The sequence below is a fragment of the Sceloporus occidentalis genome, unplaced genomic scaffold, assembly GCF_023333645.1.
Source record: "Sceloporus occidentalis isolate IW3139 unplaced genomic scaffold, rSceOcc1.0.p SCAF_34, whole genome shotgun sequence".
NCBI classification, from domain to species: domain Eukaryota; kingdom Metazoa; phylum Chordata; class Lepidosauria; order Squamata; family Phrynosomatidae; genus Sceloporus; species Sceloporus occidentalis.
Window position 1 is genome coordinate 9,869,223 of NW_028317014.1, and position 26,871 is coordinate 9,896,093.

General features: G+C 38.1%; 2 protein-coding genes and 1 non-coding gene across 3 annotated transcripts; 2 read left to right on the top strand and 1 right to left on the bottom strand.

Moving 5' to 3' along the window:
* The first annotated feature begins 612 nt into the window (after positions 1-612).
* LOC149298249 (trimethyllysine dioxygenase, mitochondrial-like) lies at positions 613-10,349 on the top strand. Its single transcript, XM_089487682.1, has 7 exons — positions 613-793; positions 1,655-1,831; positions 4,300-4,579; positions 4,980-5,099; positions 6,641-6,877; positions 7,385-7,523; positions 10,218-10,349. The coding sequence occupies exons 1-7, from the start codon at positions 613-615 to the stop codon at positions 10,347-10,349; spliced, it is 1,266 nt and encodes a 421-aa protein (XP_089343808.1).
* A 5,701-nt stretch (positions 10,350-16,050) lies between these two features.
* LOC149298250 (putative G protein-coupled receptor 34) lies at positions 16,051-17,115 on the bottom strand. Its single transcript, XM_089487683.1, has one exon. The coding sequence runs from the start codon at positions 17,113-17,115 to the stop codon at positions 16,051-16,053; it is 1,065 nt and encodes a 354-aa protein (XP_089343809.1).
* Positions 17,116-26,479: 9,364 nt separating this feature from the next.
* TRNAE-UUC (transfer RNA glutamic acid (anticodon UUC)) lies at positions 26,480-26,551 on the top strand. The gene has a single exon. It is a non-coding gene; the product is annotated as a tRNA-Glu (tRNA).
* The last annotated feature ends 320 nt before the right edge of the window (positions 26,552-26,871 follow it).

Sequence of the window (26,871 nt, forward strand, 5' to 3'; positions counted from 1 at the left end):
CGAGGCTTAATAAAAGATGATAATCCCGGGATGAGACTGATTTGCTTTTATTGCTTTAAACTTTCTTGGAACACAAGAAGGCAGAGAGAATTTGTTGCACAACTCGGAAGGGTACAGTATGGCGCCTGGAGTGATAGCCTTTGCTGGCCTCCTAAATTCAATCAACAACCCAAGTCCCATCAACCTTCTGCTAAATCGGAGGATGTGAGCCTCACCCTCACTGACTCCAGAGGACTATCCTACTGGTTTAAAACCAAGTGATTTGCTAATGTAATCAAACAAAAAAAAACAACAAAAAAACTTGTTATCGTGGGAACGGTCAGAAACGTGATCTTTTTCTGTGCCCTGTATACAAAGAAAGTTTGGCTTTCTACTTACTTTCTATTGACCTTTGTGCACACATTGCTGCATGTCGAGGCCAGTGCTATTAGGTCTTGAATGCCACATAATAGGTGATGAAAATGTGACTCGTTCATTTGTTTAGATAATCCTTTTATTTAGAATTCTTGTGTTTTTCCCACCTTTTTTCCCGTACGTCTCCCCCCACATTGCATATACTTGTATATCTACATTGACTTGTGTCATCTTCTGAATGATCCTCTCCAGGGCAGCATGTGGTGCCGAAGGCTGGCACGGCTTTATCCTGTCACAAGGGGATTCCTAACAAAAGCGGTTACAAGTCAAGTGCGTCTTTCATCCAGACCCCACAATACCGCTCCATCTGTGAATCGCTGGCTCAGTACGGCACCAGAGATCCATGCCTGCTCATGGAACTTACACAATGATCACCTCGGTGAGTTGAGATCGCCATCAGGGTCTCTAGATTTTACTGGGAAGCTTATAGTCAAAATTGGGAGGGTGTTCAGCTCAGTGTTTTAGCTCCTTTCTTCACTTTTTTTCCATTATACATCAACCATGTTATATATTCCATACAGTTGTTATAGACATAAGCTACTTTTTGGACTGATCTGCCAGTAATATATTTGATGAACACTCTATATTGAAAATTAATAAAATGATTTCTTACATATTTAAATTAGGTCCTCTGTTATCCCAAATATATATTTTAGCTTTTTTTACTCTATATAGTATATAATTACATATTAAAATAAAACACCATATGCATACTAGAAGTCTTGCAGTTTTCAGGATCTGTATGATTATTTGTTCCCATTAAGTTATCGCTGTCCTGTTGGTAAATTGATGATTGTTCATTGAGGGGCAAGGAGAAGAGCAATAACTTTGGGGCAGAAAGTGGGGTTTATTCACTAAGTTGTGGTTTTAATGCCTTCACTTCACTATTCATTATGAAGGGCCAACACTTGCAAGGTCTGGGTAGGCCCTGTAAAATTCATAATCCAATGGTTGGGGGGACTTTGAAGAAGTCTTCTGGATTGGACTATTCATTATACAGGAACAACCAGGCTCACCCTGCAGCAGGACCTCACTGGGGTCAGCCCTTCATAATGTTTATTGAAGTCAAGGAGTCTTCAATGAATTATAAGGAGTGTCAAAGAGTAAATTGAAGAAGACCAAAACATCCACTGTGACGGATACACTCAACATTCTAAACATTGTTCTGGGTATAAACTCATCATATACTCCAGGGATATAATTGATCTTGATATTGTGTTTATTTGTCAAATCACCACAGAGCTACTCTATTCTGGGTCCTGTATGCGTTTTGATTACATCTGGTTGCGGGACCACTGCCGCTCTGCTTCCTGTTATAATTCCAAAACAAACCAACGGAGCCTCGACACGGCCAGCGTGGAACTGGACATCAAACCTAAACAAGTGAGAGTGGACGAGACAACCCTCTATCTAACATGTAAGTGATATTATTATGTCCGAATGTGTCAAAATAACAGCATCCATGAGGACTTCTGGCTGCTTTAACCCCTTAATGGAGCCCAGCTTTCTAATCACAGTGTGATTAGTAAAAATAAATTAAAAAATAAAATAAAATTAATAATAATTAGAAAAAAATAGTAAAAAAACAGTAAAATGTAAAAATCATTTCCCACTGATGTCACTATCAGGGGAACCTCCAAGTTGAAAAAAAATGTTAAATTTTTTTAAAAAAAAAATAAAAAAAAAATATATATATATATAAAAAATATATTTTTGTGAGCAAGTCCTAAAATTAGCATATTAGCTTAAAACAATTCTCGCATGGAAAGAGTTAAAATACTGGCATATTAAATGCCCGTGGGGTGTCTACTTTTAAAAAATGTATGATTTGATGGGGTAAATTGAATGGGCCAGGTTCAACAACGTCCCAATTAACACGGGGGGAAGGATGGCCACACATCTAATTTCCAATTAGAAAAATGCACACGTACCAAATGTGGCCTTTTAGTTCCCCCAAAAAATGACACACCCATGCATGTGGGGTATCACTGCACTCAGGAGATGTTGCTGAACACATTATGGGGTGTCGTGTGACAGCGGCATATACCAGGAGCTGTAAATTCATACATAAAGTAGGTGTGTGTGGGAAAAATACACACACAAAAATATTGCTGCAAACTTTGAAAAAATGCTGGTGGTAAAATATGTGCATGCAAAGAGTTAAAATACCAGCATTTAAAATACCCTGTGGTGTCTAGTTTTGAAAAATATATGGTTTTGTTGGGCACACTGAAATGGCCTGGCTCAAAGATGTACCAAATAGGGCATGGGCAGTGGATCCCAAATGCCAAAGTTCAACATTGAAAAAAGCGCATGCCCCAAATGTGGCCCTTTTGCCCCAAAACAGCCAGGCAAAATCATTCATGTGAGGTATCGCTGTACTCAGGAGATGTTGCTGAACACATATTGGGGTGTTTTGTGATAGTGACATATACGAGAACATTTTAATTCATACCTGAATTAAAATGTGTGTGGAAAACCAAATGCAAAAAAATGACTACCACAAAGTTTGACAAAGACTGGTGGTAGATATGGTGCATGGAAAGAGTTAAAATACTAGCATTTGAAATACCCTGGGGTGTCTAGTTTTCAAAAATATATGGGTTTATTGGGCACACTGAAATGGCCCGGCTCAAAGATGTACCAAATAGGGCATGGGCAGTGGATCCCCAAATGCCAAAGTTCAACATTGAAAAATGCGCATGCCCCAAATGTGGCCCTTTTGCCCCCAAACAGCCAGGCAAAATCATTCATGTGGGGTATCGCTGCGCTCAGGAGATGTTGCTGAACACATATTGGGGTGTTTTGTGATAGTGACATAAACTAGAACATTTTAATTCATACCTGAAGTAAAATGTGTATGACAAAACAAATGCAAAAAAATGACTACCATAAAGTTTGACAAAGACTGGTGGTAGATATGGTGCATGGAAAGAGTTAAAATACTAGCATTTGGAATACCCTGGGCTGTCTAGTTTTCAAAAATATATGACTTGATAGGGTAAATTGCATTGGCCGGGTTCAAAGATACCCGAAATGGCACATGGGGGGAAGAATTACCAGATTTGGAAAAAATGGCTTTGAAATAGCAAAACGCTACCTGTACTTATTGCCCCATAATGGGTAGAAAAAAGCAAAAAAACATAAAAACATTGGGTATTTCTAAACTCAGGACAAATAGTAGAATCTATTTAGCAGGTTTTTTCATTACCTTTTATAGATGAGTAAAAGATTTTTCAACTAAAAGTTAGAAACAGTCATTTTTTTCTAAATTTTTCACCATATTTTATAATTTTTTTAATAGTAAATAATATGATACAATCAAAACAATGTCATCTAAAGAAAGCCCTTCTTGTCCTGAAAAAAACAATATCTAATGTGTGTGGGTTCAGTAAACGGGAAAGAAGAAAATTACAGCTAAACACAAGCAGCGCAGAAATGTTAAAAAGGCCATTGTCACAAAGGGTACAAAAAGTAAAATCAGCCTTTGTCTCGAAGGGGTTAATCAGGTCCTAACTAAATTGGTTGGTGTTGGTTCACTCATATAATGTAGAGAACTTGAAGAAAGAAGTTGTGTAGTGCAGCTAAAATGTATACAAGTGTATTCAATAGTGCATTTAATACAGTTTAACATTTCTGGGGTTTATTGGAACTCTGTTCATTATGCTAATTAAATAATGTTATTCTAGTGAACTCCTTTCGAAGACTATATGAGAATTGTAGGAATGAAGGGCTAAGTGAAATGTGTGAACTAAGGGCTAGAAATTATTTGCCACAAATCAGTTGTTGGAGTCACTACCCTATCAAATATAATGTAGAGGTATAAGCTCCCAAGACATAATTATATATATATTTTTTATTATTATTTTATTTTTTATTTGAAAGGGCCAGATGGACATATGACCCGATATGGTTTAGAATGGTTGATGGAGAATAGTTATGAAGGACAGAAGCAGCAACTTGTCCAGCCTCGGATTTTGTGGAATTCAATAATATACAAGGAGGCAGATGTTCCGTCCGTCAGTTTCTTAGACTTCCTGGAAACAAATGAAGGACTGAGACATTTTCTGCAGAATTTCTTACTGTATGGCATTGCCTTCGTGGATGATGTCCCCCCTACCCGAGAAGATACCGAGAGAGTCGCAATGCGCATCAGCCACATCAGGTAATGGATTTCTGTGAGCGCTGGAATTGGCATACCCCCAAGTGTCATGTTTATCTCTAGACAGTGCTAGATTTTCAGCACTGTCCAGCTGTGCTCCCCCAGTGTGTCACCGCAGGCGGTGGGGATCATGGGCCAGCAGTAAAATGCACTGGAGCCCAAGCAAAATGGTCTTCAATGTGTATTTAACGTGGACATAGGGTTGGAGTGCTCCATTAATGTTACTTAGTGACAAAGATTGTATGAAAATACACTTTTATGGTAACCCTGACTTATATAGTGATAACTGAAGACATCTTAAGTAACTTTTTTAAGGCGTTGGTACCTGTGACGTTACCAAGAAGTATATAACTTACCATTTGGATACCAAATGAATACTAATCTTTCAGTGGAAAACTTGCAGGGAGACCATTTATGGCAAGATGTGGGATCTCACTTCCGACTTCTCACGTGGTGACACCGCGTATACCAAATTAGCTCTGGATCGGCACACTGATACCACGTACTTCCAGGAGCCCTGCGGGTGAGTGCCACTTGGATGGGTTTATTCTCTATGCGTCCTGTAGCACATATAGTTTTTTTTATAAATGCATCCTATAAACAGGGGAGAGTTTTCACAGTAGTTTTACATTTGGGGTAAAATGTTTAATATTATTGCTTTATTGTTACCTGTAGCTACGTAGTAAGTTAACACCACGCGGTGAATTTAGTGGAATGGTAAAACAGTATTTTACCTAATACACAGGAATACATGTATCGTAACATTTTTGGTATCTATTATGCAGCATAGTCAGCATATGTTATATGTAAATAGAAATTTGGAAACCAATAGCCATTTTAAGGTCCCCACCTTAATTCATAATGCACCTTACTTATAGATATCCCCTCTGCTCCCCTGATATGCCACTCTGCCCCCCTGATATGCATTGTACCCCCTAATTTGCCCTAGATATTCCACCCCCCGACTTACCAATGCACCCCCAGGCTCCCTGGTGTCTAGCGGGGCCAGCCGGTGGACGCCTGCCGGCACTTCTATGGTGGAGCACCGGAAGGTTGTGTCATTGCCATTGCTGTCAGTCATGTGATACTATAGGTGCAAACACCACACTGAGCTGCTTCTTTATGGCAATGCTAATGAAGTCCTGCTTGAGTCTTGCCTATAAAAACTTTGAGTATCTGGGTGATTAAAACTGAGCCATTCTATTGTTTACCGCAGGCAGTATGATAAGGAGTCAGAGTGTCTGTCTAGTACATGGGGCTAAGGTATTCGAGCTAGAAGACATACACGTGACAAATAACGGACTGTGTGAATCTATTAACAACTAGTACAGTTTTAAAACACGGAAAACAATGTGATATTTTAAAAACTCTGAAATAATGCTGGGTGTTCGCCTTAAAAAAAATCACATTGGGAAACATTCTCTGTTTATACTGATTCGCCAGCAAGGTTTTACCAGAAAATCAGGAAAACCATACAACCCACCCAAAACCTTGCAACGCAGCATCCAACAGTAGAATGTAGAAAACCCTAAATTCTTTGTCTTCTTGATTTATACATTTTAGTCCTTTTCGTCTTCACCCCGTTTTTGCCCATTTTCTCATTACGCTCCCTGAGCCTCTAGTGTTTTAACGAGAATTTACCACTGTTGCTCTTTTTTATCCCACTTCTGCTTGTTTCTTTTTGAAATTAGTAGGACAAACATCCATCGACTTGTTCAAACAGAGAATAAAAATTCACTTAAATCCTTGTTAATGAAAGTGTTTGAAGGGCCTTAGTGTTTATAATGAAAGCATCTTTGGTTTATTTGATAAAATGTGCCTTTTGCTCTGAACACCCCAGAGGATGGACGTACAGAGACTATAAACCTTTGGGACTTATTGAAGCGTCGCTCTTCTAGTGACACGTATCTTCTCAACCTGCCCTGTTATCCTTTTAAGCAAATATGTCCATTTTCTTTTATTTGCAGTAAAAATAAGAAATGTACCATCTCTGTGGGTAACAAAGAATAAGAATTGTGTGTTGACGGTAGTAATGCAATTCCCTGCTACGCTTTTCCGTTGCAGTATGCAGCTCTTCCATTGCTTGCGTCACGAGGGGACAGGGGGCCGCACCTTGTTAGTGGACGGCTTCTACGCCGCAGATCAAGTCCGTCAACGTCACGGTGAAGATTTCGAGCTGCTCAGCAACGTGCCGCTGAAACACGAGTACATCGAGAACGTGGGAGGGAGTCAGAACCACATGGTGGGCATTGGTCCCGTGCTCAACGTTTACCCGTGGAATAAAGAGCTTTATATGATCAGGTAGGTGTCCACTCCACCACCACATTTATCTGAAAACATCTTCGAGCTGTCAGTGTTAAGCTTTTGCGTATCCGGTGGTTGAGAGCTTTGGTTTAGAGTCGACGCTTTTATGGGGAAAGAGAAACCCAGGTGAAAACTATTTATGAACTAGATGATCCCACATCTAGTAATAACATGCAAAGTACTCAACAAGGTGAACATTGAGAGCGAGGTTGTCCTACTAAAAGCCAGAGTAGAACCAGTTGGCTCGTTTATATTTTGTATCACATTATACTTAGTTTTTAAGGATTGCTTTATGAATATCCCAAGTCGTCTTAAATCCCTTTCTGTGTTTGGACGTAGAACTTATACTGGTTTATTTTAGCTATTTGCCTTCTTGTAAGGTGTAATTGTTTCGTTTTAACCCCCACCACCCCATTCTTTCATCCTACAGATCAGGAATGAGAAGAAACATAGGTATTGAATTGAATACAGACATAATTGTTGGCACTGTGATTCTGTTTCCAGGTACAATAACTACGACCGAGCCGTTATTAATACGGTACCGTACGATGTGGTACGGAGGTGGTATGCTGCACATCGCGCACTAACCAACGAACTGAGGAGGCCCGAAAACGAGCTGTGGGTGAAGCTCAAACCAGGAAAGGTAGGTGTTAAAAACAGGTCTCAGTGAAGACAGAGAAAGCGCTCCCATTTAACTCAATGGGAGCGCTTTTTGCCCATGATCCCGGAGGTCTTGTTAGACTTCCACCCAGAGCGAGCCAAATACATCTCCTGGATGGCAGGCAGCTGGGGGTCGGAAAGGGGGTAAATGTATACGATGGGATTCTTTATGTATTTAGAACAGGGGTGTCCAACCTGCGGCCCTCCAGCTGCTGTGGGACTACATCTCCCATCTTTTAGCTAAGGGGCTGGCTGAGGATTATGGGAGGTGTAGTCATGCAGCATCTGGAGGGCCGCAGGTTGGACACCCCTGACTATTGTTATTTTACCAGCCATGGATTCTCAGATTAAGAATTTGGGCAATCATTAAAAACCGACTAAGCCCCAGACATAATCATATTTTTTTCTTTGTACAAGTAATGTATTAAACATGAATCTGCCTTTGTAAGCGTTTTAAACTTTATATATTACGTTGGTAAACGACATTGCACTCTCTGCATTACCTGATACTGCAGATAGCATTGTTAGCCACAAGGTGGCAGTGTAGCACCTAGCATGCTGGGAATCATGGATGATGATGGCCCCATAAAAAAAGCTAGTGAAATTGTGACATTTACCATCAGAGCATATGTAACGTATTTGCTCAATTAAAAGAGGACCCCCAAACTCTGGATCTTACTTTAAAAACAAAAAGAAAAGGGTTGAATATAAGACAGCCCTATTAGAAAAAAATGTAAACCACTGTTTTTGCTTTTGTTGCTCTCACTCTCTCTCACACTCTCATGCACTCTCTCTCATGCTCCCTCACGCTTCATGTCTCCCTACCTTCTCAGCTGACGGCTTCTGTGTCCTTGTCTCCTTTTCTGCAGCTCCGCTTCTTCTCTTGCCTCTTCTTGTTCTTCTATTTTCTTTCTTCATCTGCGTCTCTGTGCTATCAGCTCCATTATCCAGGTACAAAAGGGCGGTGCCTCCACACATCCTCTCCGCTGATTGGAGGAACAGGGGAGAGGCTGTCTTCGTGGTGCGCGCCCTGGATCCGCCATTTTGCAGAAGTACTTTGAGAGACCAGAATATTGCAGACAAATTTGTGGAAAAAGAGAAGCGTTTCTGCAGCTTACCTCTTTCTCCTCTAATCTGTCTACAATATCCTGGCCTTTCCGAATACTTCCGCAAAAGGGCCGAGCCACTAAAACTATGATTTAATGACAGCCCTTTCTGCACACATGCAATTTAAAGCACTGATGGCTGGAGTGTCCCTTTAAAATGTTTCACTAGCGCTGCTTCATTATTTTTAGTCATTGCCATATACTTGATCTTGTTTCTCCTATAGGGTAGGTCTCAGTATAGATTGATGGAAGACAGTCATGCTTAAGAATTTCTCACAGAGGCTGGGACTCTTACAACACTCCTTGGGGGTTGTGGGTCAGAAATGCCTTTTCTAGAACACATTCTCTTATAACAGACGTTAAATTGGGGACCATTCAGTTGTTGCTTTTTTCCATTAAATACTTGTGAATAACGACATTTTGTAGGTCATTTAAAGTAATCAAGATGTCACAATATATCATGCCATTCAACCAACTCATGAATCAGAACCATCAGGTTGTTCCTTATGTGGCGTAAAATCGCACTGTAGTGTCAAAAGTTGTGTACAGGCAAAATATTTGCACGAAAGACCTCATATGGTACATTTACTAAATTGAAATTAAAATTAACATGTTGTTTTTATTGGCTTCCTATCTGGCCCGTGGCTTTGCAGCCTCCAGTGTTTACACTTTAGGCTGTAATGATAATCAGGAACAGATTGTGTAATAGAGAATGAATCTGTTGTTTTAATGAAAGAGACATTAATGACTAAACATATACGACCCTTATATAAAAGATCGCATTCAGGGGCATTAGGATATGTATTTAAGTATTCCAGAACGTGTCTATTTTTATTGATCCACAAAGTGTGCAATGTAGAGCAGGATTAGTGTTCCGTTAATTAATTCTTTCCTATATCATGCAGTGACGGGAGATTTAAATCTGTTGTAGCCACATAAATCAAAAAGTTCACATGTTTGTATACATGATGACATCACTAACAAGTAAGGCACTATTTGATTTTGCTTTTCATTTAACTTGATGTTGTGGCAAGTTAAATGTAAAGATATAGGCAAGTGAAAGAACGCATCCTTACAATGCAAAACATAGTTTCTACCCCTTTAAGGTGTTCCGCTAACAGAAAATAGCGACATCACGCCAACTAACGTCTCATTAGAATGAAAAGGCCCTTTGTTAATTCTGTGTATTAACCCCGTTCATTTATTGGCAACGCTGTCTTAATGTAAACAAACAAGATTGTGCAAGGATATGCTGGTAAGCCGTATTCATCATTACCCCTTGTCCATGTCTTTATTCCTTGATTAAATATATGTTTAGTTTATGACATCATGAAATAAAAGCCTAGCTCCCTATTGAGTCCCTCTGTGGTCTATTCTTTGCTGGTGGAAGGCTGACCAGTCTATACACCTTCCCCAGACAGCACACAGGTCCGGGCAAGTAATGCTTCACTTGGCTCCGAGATCTTCTTTCAGGGCATCTCCTTGCCCTGCAGACACAGAGGAACTTCTTCTCCCCTTAATGTAGTGTCGGTTCATGCCTGTGTTTAATTCAAGCTTTCTTCTTGTTGTAGGTACTATTTGTTGATAACTGGAGGGTATTACACGGACGAGAGTCATTTACAGGATACAGGCAACTTTGCGGCTGTTACCTCACCCGGGACGACGTATTGAACGTTGCACGTCTACTTGGCCTAAAAGCTTGAGATGAGATATAATAAACTCCACTGCAAACCATTTCCAAAGCATTTTACCATCCAGAGAGACATCAGCTTGCTTATTGAGTCTCCCACAATCCCTGAATTCTGAAGGTTTTTCGCACTTTTTGAAACCAGTTTTCTTTTACTGGCCGAGACCAAGACTATCTTTTAAGGTTTTAAAGCTGATTTTTGTTCTTAGCTCCCAATTTTACTCCCTGATATGATTTTAAAAATATACTACCTTCCTACTAAACCTCCCGCAAGTACAGAATTATGGACAAGTAAGACAAGACATGCAGCTGAATTCAAGACAGCCTGTTGCTCTTGATGTAGGCCAACATAAAGGTCAACTATGGTTGAGGACACCAGCACTTTGAAATACACATTTGTCCCCAATCGCCTGGTTGTGAATTAAAAACATCTGCTTTAATGCTATCGAGCATTCAGTTTCTAAGTGCCAAGATTATTTTCCAGCTAATTATGCAAACTCAGCTTTAATATAGGAATTGTCAACATTTATTAGCGTTCACGAAATCCCATCTGACGCAGGATATCTGGTACGCTCAGATCAGCATCTGAAACGGCACTTGACCATGTTTTTGTTGTTTTTTCTTTTACATTTTCAGGTAAATTTTAAGTGCCTTTTGGTTGGTGCTCAACTTCATTTGTAAAAACACCACTACAGTGATGTTTATTGTACTCAATTAAAATTATTGTCAGCGTTTTATTATGAATGTGATGGCGCTATATAAAACAATAAACTAATAATAATTGTCTATTTGGTTTCAGGATTTTTGTCTCCTCCTTTTTATATTTCCAAACGCTGTCTAGATCAGTAAATATTCTGCATGCGTTTCCAAATGTGCTCCACACTTAACCTTAAAAAAAATTCTAAATATATAATTCTAAATATAAAACAAAATTATTGTGTACACAGAAAATAATTCATATAAAAATACCTGTAAAATATATTTATATAATTATATATATATATTCCACGGTGCTATTACAATAGGGAAGAAAACAAAATTAACATTAAAGTTGTCAATATACGATATTAACAATGATATGGGCACAAGTGTGTCTCGCTAATTCATACGCATCTCTAACTGGGTTGGTTTCATTTATTTACGTCCTTTTCCACGGTATTTGTGGGAAAGGATCTAACTTTTGGAGAAAGTTTTTCAAAGGGCGAAAAGGTCTTCTGGTTAAGTAACGAGATCAGCTATTGCTGACGGTTTGAAGAAAGAATGGTGGCATCGCTCAATTAAAAAAATAATTACCCTGATATCGGGGATATATGTGTGATTATATGTGTGATTATTGCAAAATAATAGACTGTAAGCTCGTTTGAGCAGGACCCTCCTCGCCTGTTGTCTCTGTAAGTCAAATTGTTATGTTACATACTACTTGTTATGTCCTGTCCACCCATTGTACAGCGCTACAGAATTTGATGGCGCTATATAAATAATAATAATAGAAAGAACTGATATCTTGAACTGTTTTTAGAGGTCGAACTAGGAGATTATTCATCTTGAGAAAGACTAAAATTATTTTTGTTTGAACAATTTATTAAATAATGAATAGTACACTTAGGGTATAATTTTCATTTACATTCTTTGCTAAATCCAATTTCCCGAAACGACAAGGCCGTAATTACTTGGTCACGTCGAAAGCCGTCTTATAAGGCATCTGTAAAAGGCTGCTGAGCGGATGAATGTGAACTGAGATCCTTTGTAGTCTGAATCCCAGGAGGTGGAAAAGAATTCAGTGTTTGGCGAGCAAATATGTGTTTAGTATACAAGAAATGTTTGAGTAGAGGAACTATTGAGAGAAGACATGTGAGGTAAAGGGAGGTCACGCATGCTCAACCTGGAAAATGGGGTTTAAGACAAGTTCAATTTTTATGGTATACATTTATGAACGGAATTAATATTGCCTGAATCTTACACTTAAGGGGACACTACTGTCTGTGACGGTCCTACTAAAGAAGTAGGCAAATGCATTCCTCAGAAAGGACATACTTGTGTATCGATGTTGTCATTGTTATTCTTAATATTTATTCATTTATATAGTCATATTCGGCATGGCTGGACAAATAAGACGACATAAATAGTGCATCGCAGAACAACTTGGACTTGACACAAACAAATGAGCTTACAATCAACGCGAGAACCTATGTGCTGGAGCCCTCGCCTTTAGACTGTCTGAACCAATCAACAACAAGCAGCAACTTAACAATAAGGCAGAGATAAGTCAATAGGAAGGAATAATCGTGCATCCAGAAAAAATGATTAAATCAAGATATTTTTTCCATAGTATAATTTTTTTTAGTTGATATTAAAGCTTATAAAAATCCCTTGTAACATTTTATTGAAATAATAGTGCTACCCATGCTGGTATCTTTTTAAATTATATTTTTATAATTGATGCCGAAATGTCCGATATGAATTATTTGCCAAATCTGCTTAAATATATGAAAATATATTTAAAATAAACTACAGGACATTTCTACTTTTGACCTTTTTCTCTTCTTTGTTATACGGATCAGTAAAGTAAGATGAGTTTGCATCACTGATCGCTATTTCTTAGAACTCTCATCGGAATTTTAGCGAGAAATGCAACACATTCATTTACCTGGCAAGTGCCTGCTAACATCTGCCGGCCCAAAGAACCGGGTCCCGGCACCTCTGCCCCCAATCTATACTCCTCTAACAGCTGTTTGTAGCCCCAGCCGCTCATTATGTTAAGCAAATAACCCTTAGTGGATCTGACATTTCAGTCATTCCTCCGAAGGTTTAATCACGCAAAGACAAAGCTCGTAAAACGTTTTTCAATTTCTATGGCAACATCCTATCAGCGCCTACTATTAAGTGCCAAGTGTCATAAGTGATAAAGTGTTCCCGGCTTGGTGATAAGAGTTATTTCTCAGAAGGGTTTAGGCATTCAGCAGTACTGGGAACGATTCTTCTTAATGCCGCATTTAATTGTAAAAGTCTCAAATTCCTCAGAGTGGGGGGGGGGGGAGGTGATTTTCACTTTCCTTATCGGGCAATCTTGCGTGCTAACTACCTTTTCTCAGAACTGTTTTATTTTTGGTGGGTCGGTCTGTATTCGCAGAAAATGACTAAACTTACTAAGAAACATTAATTGATCATTTTCAAGAAACGATGTCTCATTTTTTTCTGTGGGTTAATTTTCTGTAATAAACCCGTGTGACAAATGAAGCGACCACCTTATATGTCTTTTAGCATCATAGTTAATACCTCACTCAACATTCTGATTTTTTTGCACAAATTGTCATTTCACGTCCGATCTGGATAAATAACATATTTTTATATGACAGATGATGGATTTACATCAATGACAAAAATAATACCGTTTTCTGACATGTGTATTTAATGGTTTATAGCTTATATGGTTAATTTGAATACAAAAATGAAATCACAATATCAATAGCATATTTAGTAGACTTTAAAACAGTCCCACACTATATATATACACAGACTCTAAAGGAGTCACATTATTGTCTGATGTTATTGAGTGTCTTGTCTAGGTTACCTGAAACTGAAATGAATGCATTAAAAGGAAAGGGCTCATATAATTAACTAAAAAGTTCATGTTTTCTACACATTTTCTCCAGGGGGAATGTCACCTTCCAGTAAGGTTAAGGTTGCACATTGGCCACATATACATGTCACATGATGCCGACCTGTACTGAATAACTGATTATAATTGAATATTGTTGATATATTCCAGGGTAGAACTTTGCAGGTCCTCGTCATCAACTTATAAAATGTATAATGACAATATGGTAACCCTACATGATTTTTGTGCATAATATGTATTTCACAGAATATTTCTATGGCATAGGATCATCATTACTGCCTTGGGGTGACTGCAAAGCTTTGAACGCGTATAAAAAGTCGCATTATTTTAATATCATTCATTTCATATCACTAAGAAGCAGATAAATGACGAGGAAAATATATATATGAAAGCTATTAAGCTGTATAGTAAAACATACATTTGTTTGGACTTTTCACTGCCTAACACAAATTTTCTTAAATGGCCACAGCAGTAGTTATTTTATAGGGGCTGATGCCAAGTTAGGCAGGGATTTACTGTTGAAGAATGATGTTATCTATGTGCACAACTTGCTTTGTAAACACACCTTTACACAAGCAATTTAGCAAACATTCTTAGCTCAGTAAAGAAAGAGACACCAAGGAGAGGAAAGAGGGGCAAAGGGGGTTTGGTCCCAAAGAACATCAGTTATGTAGTATGCTAAAACGCCATTGTTCAGTAACACTTTTTACAAAGTTTGTCTTCTGCCATGTGCACGGGATTTCCAAGCCATTAAACCAGCATTAGAAGCAAACACTCAAAAGGCGGTAAGAACAAAAACTAAACAAAATATGTTACAATATAGTATATCTAAATACATCTTTCAAACACTGGCTAACATGATAATATATTAAATGGATTACCATTTACCTAACATTACCAGATAAGTATCCATCTCCTTTGCTTGTTGTCATTCACTCTCTCACACACTCTCATTCTCTCTCTCTCTCAATATCTCCCTACCTTCTCCGCCAACCGTCTCCTTTTCTGCAGCTCTTGTTCTTCTGTCTTCTTTCTTCATCCGTTTCTCCCTAGTATTAACTCTGTTAACCAGTCCTCCCAGAGCCCTTCGGGCAGAGCTTCCACACACACACTGTCCACGGATTGGAGGAACGGGGAAGAGGGGTGCATAAACAAGTGGGGAAAAAAAGCACAAGACAATAGTGTAATAAATTCAAACACAAAGAATAAATGAATGTGTTAATTGCACTTACAAAAGTATATATTGCACACCTTAAGAAGAAACAAAGTCCTTTCTGATGAGCCTCCTTGTAAATTCACTTTTGTGAGTGCAATTAACACATTCATTTATTCTTTGTGTTTGAATTTATTACACTATTGTCTTGTACTTTTTTCCCCCACTTGTTTATGCACCCCTCTTCCGACATATCGATTCTTTAAACACTTGTGAGGAGTGTTGTTTGGGAGCAGCAGAACGTGTAGGGTATATATTCATTTATTTATCATTCACATTCACGTGAAGGTGGTTTCTTTTGTTTTCTACTAGAAGAAGATGCACTGTAAGGGCATAACCATGTATTCCCAATGACTGTGCATGCGCCTACCGACACCACGGGCTGCCAAATGAGAAACTTCCACTCAGATTTCCATAGGGAAAAACAGTAAATAAACTATAAGGGCTCTATACATTTATGTATTACGCACTCTTCAATATAGCCTTCATCACTGCTGACTCTAGAGCAGGAACATCAGACATTCGAAAAGAGACAGCAGCCCGTCAGGAGAAAAGTGAAAAAAAAAAACTATATGTTTGTTAAAATGATCAACTTTTTATCAAAAACAGTCTCCGTGCTTGAGTGAACATTAGCTAAATGTATAAGGGCCCTTTGTATGTTTCCTTTTTAATGAACACATGAAAGTATTAGTGTACTGATATTTCACTGGGTAATCACAGCCACGATACACAAAGACTTGCATTCTGGAAATTCAGGTTTGGTGCAATGACAACTATACATTCTTGGCAAGCCGATGCAAGCAGCCACCTTTCGGCATCTCTGTTCCTCTGTCACAGTAGAGAACACTGTTACAATAAAGAAGTGAGCGGCACTCAAGTACATATTTATGAGAACTGCTGAGTTTCGGGCCTCGATGGCTGTGGGAGGTTGTAGACATAGGAGCTGTTGTGGTCTTGATTATTCATAATGAGTTTGATTTTCCCTTGGAAAGTGCAAATGATAGCCCTTCTGAAGCTGTCTGACAAGAAGAAATAAATCACAGGGTCCAGACAACTGTTGAAGGTAGATAAACACAACACTAACTCATTGGTGATATGCAGCGTCTGTTTCCAGGGCAGGCTGGAAATTACTTCAATCTGGGCTAGGATGTAAGGGACTCGCACAACGTGGTATGGAACAAAGCACACAATGAAGATAACCAAGACAACAAAAGTCTTCTTCATTGCCCTGCTGCTGTTCCGTTTTGTTTGTGGCTGTGTTCTTCCCAGGAAGGCAAGGTGGAGTTTGGCTGATATTTTTCCATAAAAATAGACAAAGAGTAATAATAGAATGAAAAAGACGATCACTGCAGAAAAATTGATTGCAGCTCCAAGGTGCCCCTTCTGCTTGAAGTGGAAGCATTTATCACTGCAGGGTTCATTGCTTTTCTGTTCGAAGAGAAATGGGACTATGGAGACCACATTAATTAACCAGATGACTTGGGTGGCTCTGGTGCTCCATGAAACACTATGTATTTTGAATTGTTTCAAGGGTCGTATAATCTTAAGGTAGCGATCAAAGCTGATCAGGCTCAGGAACATAATACTAGCATACATGTTTAAGTAGAAAAACGCACCTATGATCTTGCAAAGGATCAAAGGGCCATCATTGTTTTGATAAGCCACTCGGAAAGGTAGACAGAGAGATAACAGCAGGTCAGCCACTGCCAGGTTCCTCATATATATAACCATGGAGGTACATCGTTGACTGTTTGCCCAAAACACAAAGAGGGCTAAAGTGTTGCTCAGTAAACTGACACCGCACACGAAGGAGTACATAACCGGAAGTATGTCTGAGAGGACTCCGTCATGGATAAGGCAGACGTTTACATGCAGAGCCATGGACACATTGTATTCCAACATATGCAGCTCTGTCGTCAAGGAAGCTGGCAACGTTGTTAGAGACTCCATTATGTGCCTGGGAAATTAAACAAAAATACATATTTAATCACTACTATGACAAACATAATGTCCTATCTGAAAGAGATATCAGCTCTTATGTGAATCATTCTTGTTAGGTGGAAGTTATGTGCAAATCTAGATAACTATAGTAGAAAATAAAACAATGAGCAATGAGTGGTATTGGGTTCTGTGCTTTATACACTATACGTTATTATTAATCTGTATTCTCAACATACTGGAACCTTCCGGACCAGGTAGCAATTTGATATTTCGCAACGAAACCAGGGTGGAAACCAATAAACTGAGACACTTTTTCTGAATGGTGTGTATCCAATACAGAGTGTTGTAACTGCAATGTTTAAGCCAACTTACCTAACCCAGTAGCTACCTGGTCTTGCGGTTGTAAAGATCCAGTACGTAGTTAAGTTAGTGAAACAACACCCATCTTATGCATTTCCCAATTTGCATAGAAGGTTAAAAAAAATATTGGTGACTCCAGGGGCAAAATAAACCCACGATCAATACCTTTAAATTACTATGTGTACCCCTGAATACACTTCCCAGCCAAAAAGCCACCCAGTTCTAAAAGGTCTGCACATTACTTGTGGTGAAACTATTGAGTTTAAAGTGAAGAATACATTTCTTTTTAATAATGATGTAATTGTAGCTCCACTTGTTATCTGCTCTGTCTGACGCCTAATGGTTTCCTCTACAAGTTCTTCATATGCATACCTGGGATGTCCCCGGGTGAAGCACCGCTTCTCGGGTTCTCCGGGTCACAATACTCAATCTCCAGATCATGGGAGGGGCATTAAGCCTCATCCACAACCGCCCTATACCACTCCCACCCTTATGCAAATATATTCCCCTTGTACAGTAACCCCACCCACTGCAAAGCCACTCCCCCTCTGCAGCATATATCAAATAGATCAAAAGCGTTTCAATGATTATCTTCTGGGCATCAAACTGCTTTATTTTTTTAAATTCTCACCAAGTCTTTTGCCAATCACTCTATTTGTTTCAAACCATGACTAGCTTCTCAATTCACAAACTATTAAGGCATTAACATAAGTATCACAAACACCCACCAGCCGTATCCGTAGTATCTGACAGGTAACATACTGTATATAAAATGTTTTAAGGCGTAAACTGGCCCATGTCTACTAAAGTAGCTTCAGCTGTTTACTATCTAGACTCAGCTTAAGAAAGCATTACCTCCACCAGGCTCTTTTCCAGTTTATAAAACACCTGTTGCTGTACTTTGGGTGAGGAGCACAGATCCACCCCTTTATTTCCTTATATATTATATCCACTCTTTTATTTCTTTATATATTATATCCACCCCTTTATTTCCTTATATATTATATCCACTCTTTTATTTCCTTATATATTATATCCACTCTTTTATTTCTTTATATATGATATCTACTCTTTTATTTCCTTATATATTATATCCACTCTTTTATCTCTTTATATATTATATCCACTCTTTCATTTCCTTATATATTATATCCACTCTTTTATTTCTTTATATATTATATCCACTCTTTCATTTCCTTATATATTATATCCACTCTTTTATTTCCTTATATATTATATCCACTCTTTTATTTCTTTATATATTATATCCACTCTTTTATTTTCTTATATATTATATCCACTCTTTTATTTCTTTATATATTATATCCATGCAATGTTTGATTACTCCAAAATACAACAAAAAAAAAAAATCATGTTGCCTAACTACACTTTTGGATTAGGAATGTGGTAAAAAAAAAAAAAATACATCACGCACGAAATTCTGATTATTTGGCTTTAAATATTACATAGAATTAAAGTTAAATGTCGATAAACACATTTCTTCCAATTTTTTTGTTTCAGGATATTTTATCATTATGTACGCATCATAGGTATGTACAGCATATATGTTTCGTTAACTTGGGTATTTCATTATTATTACACGCAGTTGTCGGCACTGCAATCGGTTTGCAAACAACCTGTATATTATGAATGGATATCTGAGCTGCTTTGCAGGTTGGAGAGTCACGTGAGTTGTGTTAACCCTTTAATCTAACAACTCAAATTTTAGTGAACGGACCCCAAATAATCCACTTTAACTGTTTTACGCCTGCAGGAATCCCTAAATTCCAGCCGATGTGCAAACGACACCCAAAAACAGTAATTCGCAAAAAAAAAAGCAAAAACACAATGTGAAAAATTGCACAGATCAGTCCATTTGTCCTCTGCCTTGCGTTGTAGGTTTACACTGCCTTAAGGATATGATTAAGATTAAGCAAAAGTTTATTTTCATTTATACATGTCAAAAAGTCATATTTTTTACATAGTTACGTTCTACTCGATAGCTCCCATTGTCCTAATTCTTCTTAGAGGATCGGCAGCTTCCGTTTGATCTCCCTCTCTCCATCTATCTATCTGAAGCATGGATATTTAACTCATTAATTGCCCCATGCAGTTAGCTTTCACAGGATATTATATTTATCAATCATAAATTGGCATCACCTACATTTTTGTTAAATAGGAAATGATGTTGAATAAACTTACTGTTCTTCTCTCAATTATGGGAAACCTCACTGTCCTGGAGATTCAAGGAAACAGTCCCAACAGCTGCAGAGTTTACAAGTCCGTGAGAAATCATTCATCAAATGGGGTTTGTTTTCCTGCGTTAGTAACTAGTACTTAGCAAGCACCACAAAAACATTTGCTTGCGGCACTCAGTAGTTACAGGTTTTACTGGACGGGACCGATAGCACTCAAAGATATTTTTTTTATTTAAAAAAATGTTTATAAAATTGCAATAATTGTGTGTTTTACATCCACCAGCGTTAAAGCCAGATTTTACATGTTAGGTCGGTCATGTACAACTCAGAAAGTGAGGGCCATGTTACTCCGACGGAAACACCGGTGGGCTGCGCAGTACCAAAACACTATCCAGTATTTTTTTTTAATACTATTAAATTGCTCGCCAGTGATTTTCAATTAATAAAATACAGGTGTTTTGGAATACATATTTGGGGTTCCTATAAATACTTATTTTCTTATCTTTGATCATTATTCCCCCTCCCCCCCCCTTTTCTTTAGAGCAGAAGAAACTGTGTTTCCTCCTCTTGTCACCTTGACCTCACTGCTTGCTCTGCAGTACTGCTTTCCTGATTACATGTGTGGTCGGTGGTAGAACATCAGAAACCCCAGCACCACTGCAGAGTGGCTCTAAGTCTAAGCACCTCCATCAGCCATTACCATGCCTTCCCAGAACATATCCTTCTATCTTATTATTTATTGTCTTATATAGCGCCATCATATTCCGCGGCGCTGTACAATGGGTAGACAGGACATAACAAGTAATATATGAGGAGGGCCCTGCTCAAAAGAGCTTACAATCTACCGAGCATATGATATACGTGAACAATACAAATGTGATTTGTACGATCTTACGGTAATATAACATATGTGTCCTCTAGCTCACAACAATTTTGTGACATTTCTTGATTTATTATTTTTATACTAAACATTATCTCTGGTGTTTTATGTTTGAAATTGCTGTTAATAGCATTCTAGAATTTATAACTGCTGGCAATGTCCAATCTAAGACATCCAACAAAATATTGCTGACATCACAAATTACATCACCATGAGTATGGTATAATGAAAATAAGTAAAGTACTCGTGAACATAGGGGGTCTATTGACCTAGGGCTGAGGTGGCCCAAGCTCCACCATAAAAATTCACAATTCTTGTTTTGGGGTATATACTGACTTCTTAGGTGTGGCATCTCAGCAAATCTAGTTGGAGTTCTTCGCCACCAGAGATTCCAATGAGGAACTCTGCCGATCTGCTTAATGTGAGATAACATGTAGGAGATGAGAGATGGTCAGTAATTATCGATTCTCCAATCTACTTAATGCTTGTAATAATTTATTACACAAGATAGTTTTATGGACTGGGATTTTTTAATGATATGGTTACAGCTATTACATCCACTGGAATGATATCTCTAACACATCGAGAAAACCAATAAACAATAGCTATAGGAAATACAGTTTTCTTACATATATGTTCAAGAGTTACTTAATTTAGTATTTTACTTATTTCTCACACTGCCATGTATTGATGAATCAGGGCTCTCCCTATAATGCCCTAAACCCCAAACACTGGGGACACTATATATTGTATAGGGTTCTCAGAGTTGGGGGTTTAGGGCACAATAAGTGCTTATTTTAATATGAAAAGGTGGGAATGTAAATAATACTAAACAGTTGTCTATCACAAAAACTAGTTCTAAAAATAAGTAAACTAAGACTTTTTCACAAACTAGATTAAAACAGCAGAACTTCCAAACTGGTGCTTGTAGTTTACTACGTCTTATTGTCCCATGACTATGAAACTGCTTGGAGGCAACTGGGATACAGTAAAACACAGATACTAAAAACAGATCAGATTCAATCAAAGACCATTATAGTCTGTTTAACCCTTCAAGTGCTAAACTAGAGAAAAGAGCATTGGGGGTAAAGGACAGACACTCACCTCTAGCAGTCATAGCAGCTGTTTCTCCTTGTGATTGTGTGAGGTTCCTGCTGTAAATGACTCGAAGATGTGATGAGCAGCATTTCCCCACAATATCACCTGCTGTTCTCCATCTGATGACGTAGAGTTTTGTGATCTGCTCTTTTTTGGGGTCAGAAGGGGCGTGGTCACTGTACTCTTTACATTACAGGAGGCTGACCCAATACTTATGGAAACTGATACACATTGCAACACCAAGCTATGTAATGTTTACGTCCTCTGTATGGTGATCATAGCCAATGAGCCGACCCTGACGCTCTTTCAATATTAACCCTTTAATAGCACAGTGTGAAGATTATTTGTAGTGACTTGCCAAAATGTGCTTGCCAAATGGCTGTAACACTGGTCCTCTTGGACACCTTGACCTGTCATTATTTTAAGATTCCACTAAGTGTATCACTTATACTCAAACAGATAAAACTGAGTTTTATATATGACCATAGCAGCTGCAGACTGTGCAACCCTGATAAACTGCCCCTTAAGCCTGAGACCCTGGGGCAAAAACCCAAGACTCAGAGTCAAACCCTGAGAGTTCCAGGGCATGATGGTGATTAGTTTAATTTATTGTGTGAATTAACTGCTTGAGCACAAAACATTGCACTTGCTTTTGGAAGTTAAGGGGTTACCATAAAACGTCCCTCCTTATAATAACAAATTCTAATAAAACTGATTTCCCCCAAAATAAGGTAAACTGACGGTTATATACGCGAACAGATATACTCAAAGAGTCAAATGAGATAATAAGTACATATTTTACTTTACTGAGAGGGTGGTAGAAAAGTGGAACAGCCTCCCAGTAGAGAAGACAGCTGTTAACACAGTAATTATTATTACAAAAATACCAAGAACTGATTACGCATAGAAGAGCAGGTAGACTAGATGGGCCAAATTCCGTGTTCTCTATGTTTCTATGTAAAAAGGCTCAAACTTTTCTGTGCCAAATGGGTGAAGAATATATTACAGGATGCAGACGTAGCTCACCTGTTGTTTGTGAAGTGAGAACTGTTGATAACTTTTTTGCTGCACCTATAACCTATTTACCACTGTATTTGTTATATGATTGGCAATGGATAATAAAGGGTTATAATATACATTGATTTACATAATGCTGGAAATTATATGGGACATTACATATTAGATAGTTAAGGGTTAAGGAAAGTGGCTACTAAACAAGTATTTGGCTGTTATAGTATCCATTGTTTTTTGTTTGTTTCGGTTTCAATTTGGCACAACAATTGAACATTTGGTACACTGTAAAATATTTGGACTCATGAAAAGAATTCTCAACCAGTTTGGGCCGCATGTGTGTTCTTTAAAAAAAATCCAAGAAATTGCAAACTGGAACATTACCGTTTTCTAGCATTTAGTGCGGTCATTTAACCCATTGAGCGCTGGAGTTCATGGCACATTTTTCTTCTTGGGAGATGGACAATTTTCATAACTTTGCTAGAGTTTGCTAGAGATGATAAAACTATACAAAAAATGTATTTCCCCCCCAAATTTCCCACATACTTCCTGTGGTCTACAAAAGGTCATCAGCTTGTTTTTTGTTTTTTTTTATGCATGCATGTATATATATATATATATATGTATGTATATATATATATAATCTGACCTGTGTGGTAGCACAGATATTTACTGCCCCATATAATGGTATACCAGCAAAAAAACAAAAGAAAAGTAATTAGTGGTAATTTTTGTTTCTGGAAACAGTTTGATACTTTTACTGCTGATGTTATATAGGCTGAGACATTTCACACAGAGTCTCGAAGGGTGAAACATCATATTCCAATCACAACTATTTCATGTGTGCGTTAAAACTTTGTTTGATTGATTGTGCTGAAAACATAAATTTCCATATGTTAAAGGCGCTGTTCTGAATTCAGTTGTAATCTAGTGTTCTAGGGAAATAACCTGTAACAGATCTGTCATTTGTATTCCTCCTTTTGGAAAACTTTTAAGAAGTGAATTCATTTTCTAGGACAATCATCAGCAGTCAAATGATTAAATATAATTTATGAGATGGGTTTGGGCATTCAAAATTACCGGTACTAGGAATTGTGTTTCTGATGCTGGATTTAGTTGCAAATGTGTTACATTCAGAACATTAGAACAATTATATAATTTATGTTCTCATTTCGATCTGTGAGTTTAGTCCTCAAATAGCTTCATCTGGCTTAAAGAAGAAAACATGATGGGGGGGTAAGAGAGAGGGTAAGGGGCTGAGGGAGTGAAAGAGCGTGTAAGGGAGTTAGGTAGGGACTCTGTATGAGTGTATGTTACCATGAGTGTGTATGTGTAGTTGTGAGGGGTTTGCACATGTGTTAATGGTGTGTGTTAGGATGTGTGTGTATGTGTAAGTGTGGGTGTTAGCACAAGTGCCTTTGTGTAAGTTTATGTTAAAATGAGTGTGCAAATGTGTGTTACAGCTTGTGTTAGTGTGTAAATATGTGTGCCATTTAATACGTTACTTGGGGGACAAGTGGTCAATGGGGCCACTTTCTTCTCGGTCCAGAAGGTTCCAGTTCTCCCCTAGCAGCCACAGAGACTGGTAGGGGACAGCTGAGGGTGCAACCCTGGGTGAGGCCTAGGGCACTGCCTAGCCAACATATGTCTCTGTATATGCATTTATAGAGCTTGTCTAGTACACTTTTTTTATGTAAATGTAAGAGCTGTTGGTGGATGATCACTGACAGTGGCTGACTTTTTACATATATAAACATGCATGCATGCAAATCCCAGCCTGCCTGTACCCTTTCTATTCATTCGCATTCTAGCTCTGAAATGACCATTCTTTTAGTATGTAAAGTATTATTAAGATTCTTTACATTCTTGTAAGAAGCACAGAAGGTGGGCTTGAGTCAATTGGATGCAAACATAGTTTAAAAAAGAAAAGTGTGCACACTCAGCTGTTCCTTGCACCTGGTCTATGTCTTCTCACGGTTTTGAATGCACTAAATAGGCAGATATTCTATTGTTACAGTTGTCTTCGTAAAGAGCCCAAGTTCACAATACACAATAGAAGATGACTATGTGCAAGCAGGAACCTCAGGAAAAGGAAAATGACTTTGCGCAGTGGTGACTGCACACAATACCCCATGACCTTTCAGTATAGGAAGTAAAGATATGCATTAGAATCACTATCATAAACCATTAATTCACTAGATGCATTAATGTGAATACCTACCTACATGCTTTATACACAGCTAAAATGTAATAATATATGTACTTTACTATTATACTATTATACCTACAAAGATATAAGTCAATAAACAATACACAACATTTAACCCCTTCACGACAAAGCCCATACATGTACGGGCTCACAATGCGTTGTCATTAATGGGTTTAAGGACAATGCATTGTGAGCCCGTACATATACGGGTTTTGCCGTGAAAGGGTTAAATAACCCACAGGGCTGTGATTCCCAGATTTTAGCTCACTGTTCCTATTATGGAGGGAAAAAAAATCTCAATCAGCCAATCAGACTAGTATTGACCTAGTCCAGATCACAAAAATGAACCAAGTTTCATCTGAATAAGGGAACCAACAACCTAAGACATAATTGATTGAGTTTACTGAATGACAGATGATAAATGTCATGTATAAGGTTGACTGTGAGAGCGCGCAACATGACCATCAATAGCCTGACCAACTACAATATATACAGGCATGGCATTTGTGTACGGTGTGGACTTGCCTTTGCAAGACCACAGTAGCAAAGAAAATTGTGATCGTGTCCCTTTTAATACAGCACAGTATATAGCACTGTAGCACTGACACGAGAGCCGTTGTGCCTGTTTCATCTATGTAGCTACAACAGTGTTCAAGAACATATATGTTACTATACATTCTGCACAAAGTTCTTTGCCTTTTGATTACTTTCCATCTAAAATCTGTTTAGAAACCTAAAATCACTAATAGGGGTCTTTGGGATGTCTTTAGCAGAAAATAAGTTGCGGATAAATTATCAGGCTTTAAAAAACAAAGTGAAGAATAATTAGTTGCAAAATTCTTTTAGTAAGCCTATTTGTTACAGATGGTAAAAAACAACTGCCCCCCTTAGGAATGATTATATATCCAAGAGTGCTCTTGTTACCAAATGTATCAGTTCACTTTAGTCTGTCAATTCTAGTTTTGCCGGACCCTTTGAATATATGTATTTGAAGATGTTATATAAATAAAACATAATATTAAGTCCAGGGATGCCCTGTCCTTGTCCGTATGTTATTGTTGTTGGTGTATCAGTATACTTTGTGCATACGTCTGCCCCCTAGTGTCACCTAAGAAACATACATCTCATATAAAAGGCAGACTGCACTGAAGATCAGCTTAGCCAAGTATATATACAGAAACAAGCTATTTTTTTTTTATTTTGCCACTTAGGGAGACAAAAACCTTCACGACTCCAAAAGTCAACCGGATTTCTCCTCGGATCAAGAAGCTCTAAAATATTAATGTTTATTCATTTATGTATTGACAGGGAACACCATACAAAGAAGCAACAGCATGAATGACCTAACACTGAAAACATTTTTACCCCCCCAAAATTATGATGTGTGCCTTCCTGGTTCCACTGTTTGAACCCTCTTTGCACTTGGGTGATTTGGGTATCTCTTGGCGCCGTGTAAAGCATTTTTGGTTTATTCTTTCTTGTTGCAGATAGCTCAATGGGAAGCATTCATAGTTATTCTGTGGAGGTAAACTGAGTTAGAGGGAAATAATAGGTGAATGAAGGCCTGTAGCCTCACCAACGTCAAATAGATCTGCACCTGATGACTTGTGCAGAAGTTCCCATATGGTCTAGCGGTTAGGATTCCTGGTTTTCACCCAGGCGGCCCGGGTTCGACTCCCGGTATGGGAATGAAGGCTTTTTTATTTTCCTCTCTAGAGAGAAAAAAAATATTTTTTTGTAAACCACATCCCTTGTGGCAAAAGAATTAAACATTATATATATATATTTATTATTATTTTTTTTTTATTTTTTTTTAAGAAAAAAACATTGTGTTGTGAATAAACTCCATGCTTAAATTATTTACATTATTTACATTACTACTCATTACTTAATAACAGTGAGAAGTCACAAAACAATCACCTAGATTGTTTGTCATAAATGAGGAAGATGGAAACATTCCAAAATGCATTGCATTGTGGGTTGTTTTGCAACTTCATTTCAGTAAACCC

Excerpts from the sequence above, each read along its gene's own strand:
- LOC149298249 (XM_089487682.1), top strand. The coding sequence starts at position 613 with ATGTGGTGCCGAAGGCTGGCACGGCTTTATCCTGTCACAAGGGGATTC. Across the intron at positions 794-1,654 it reads CTTACACAATGATCACCTCG|AGCTACTCTATTCTGGGTCC; the intron begins GTGAGTTGAGAT and ends AAATCACCACAG. Across the intron at positions 6,878-7,384 it reads AAAGAGCTTTATATGATCAG|GTACAATAACTACGACCGAG; the intron begins GTAGGTGTCCAC and ends TTCTGTTTCCAG.
- LOC149298250 (XM_089487683.1), bottom strand. The coding sequence starts at position 17,115 with ATGGAGTCTCTAACAACGTTGCCAGCTTCCTTGACGACAGAGCTGCAT.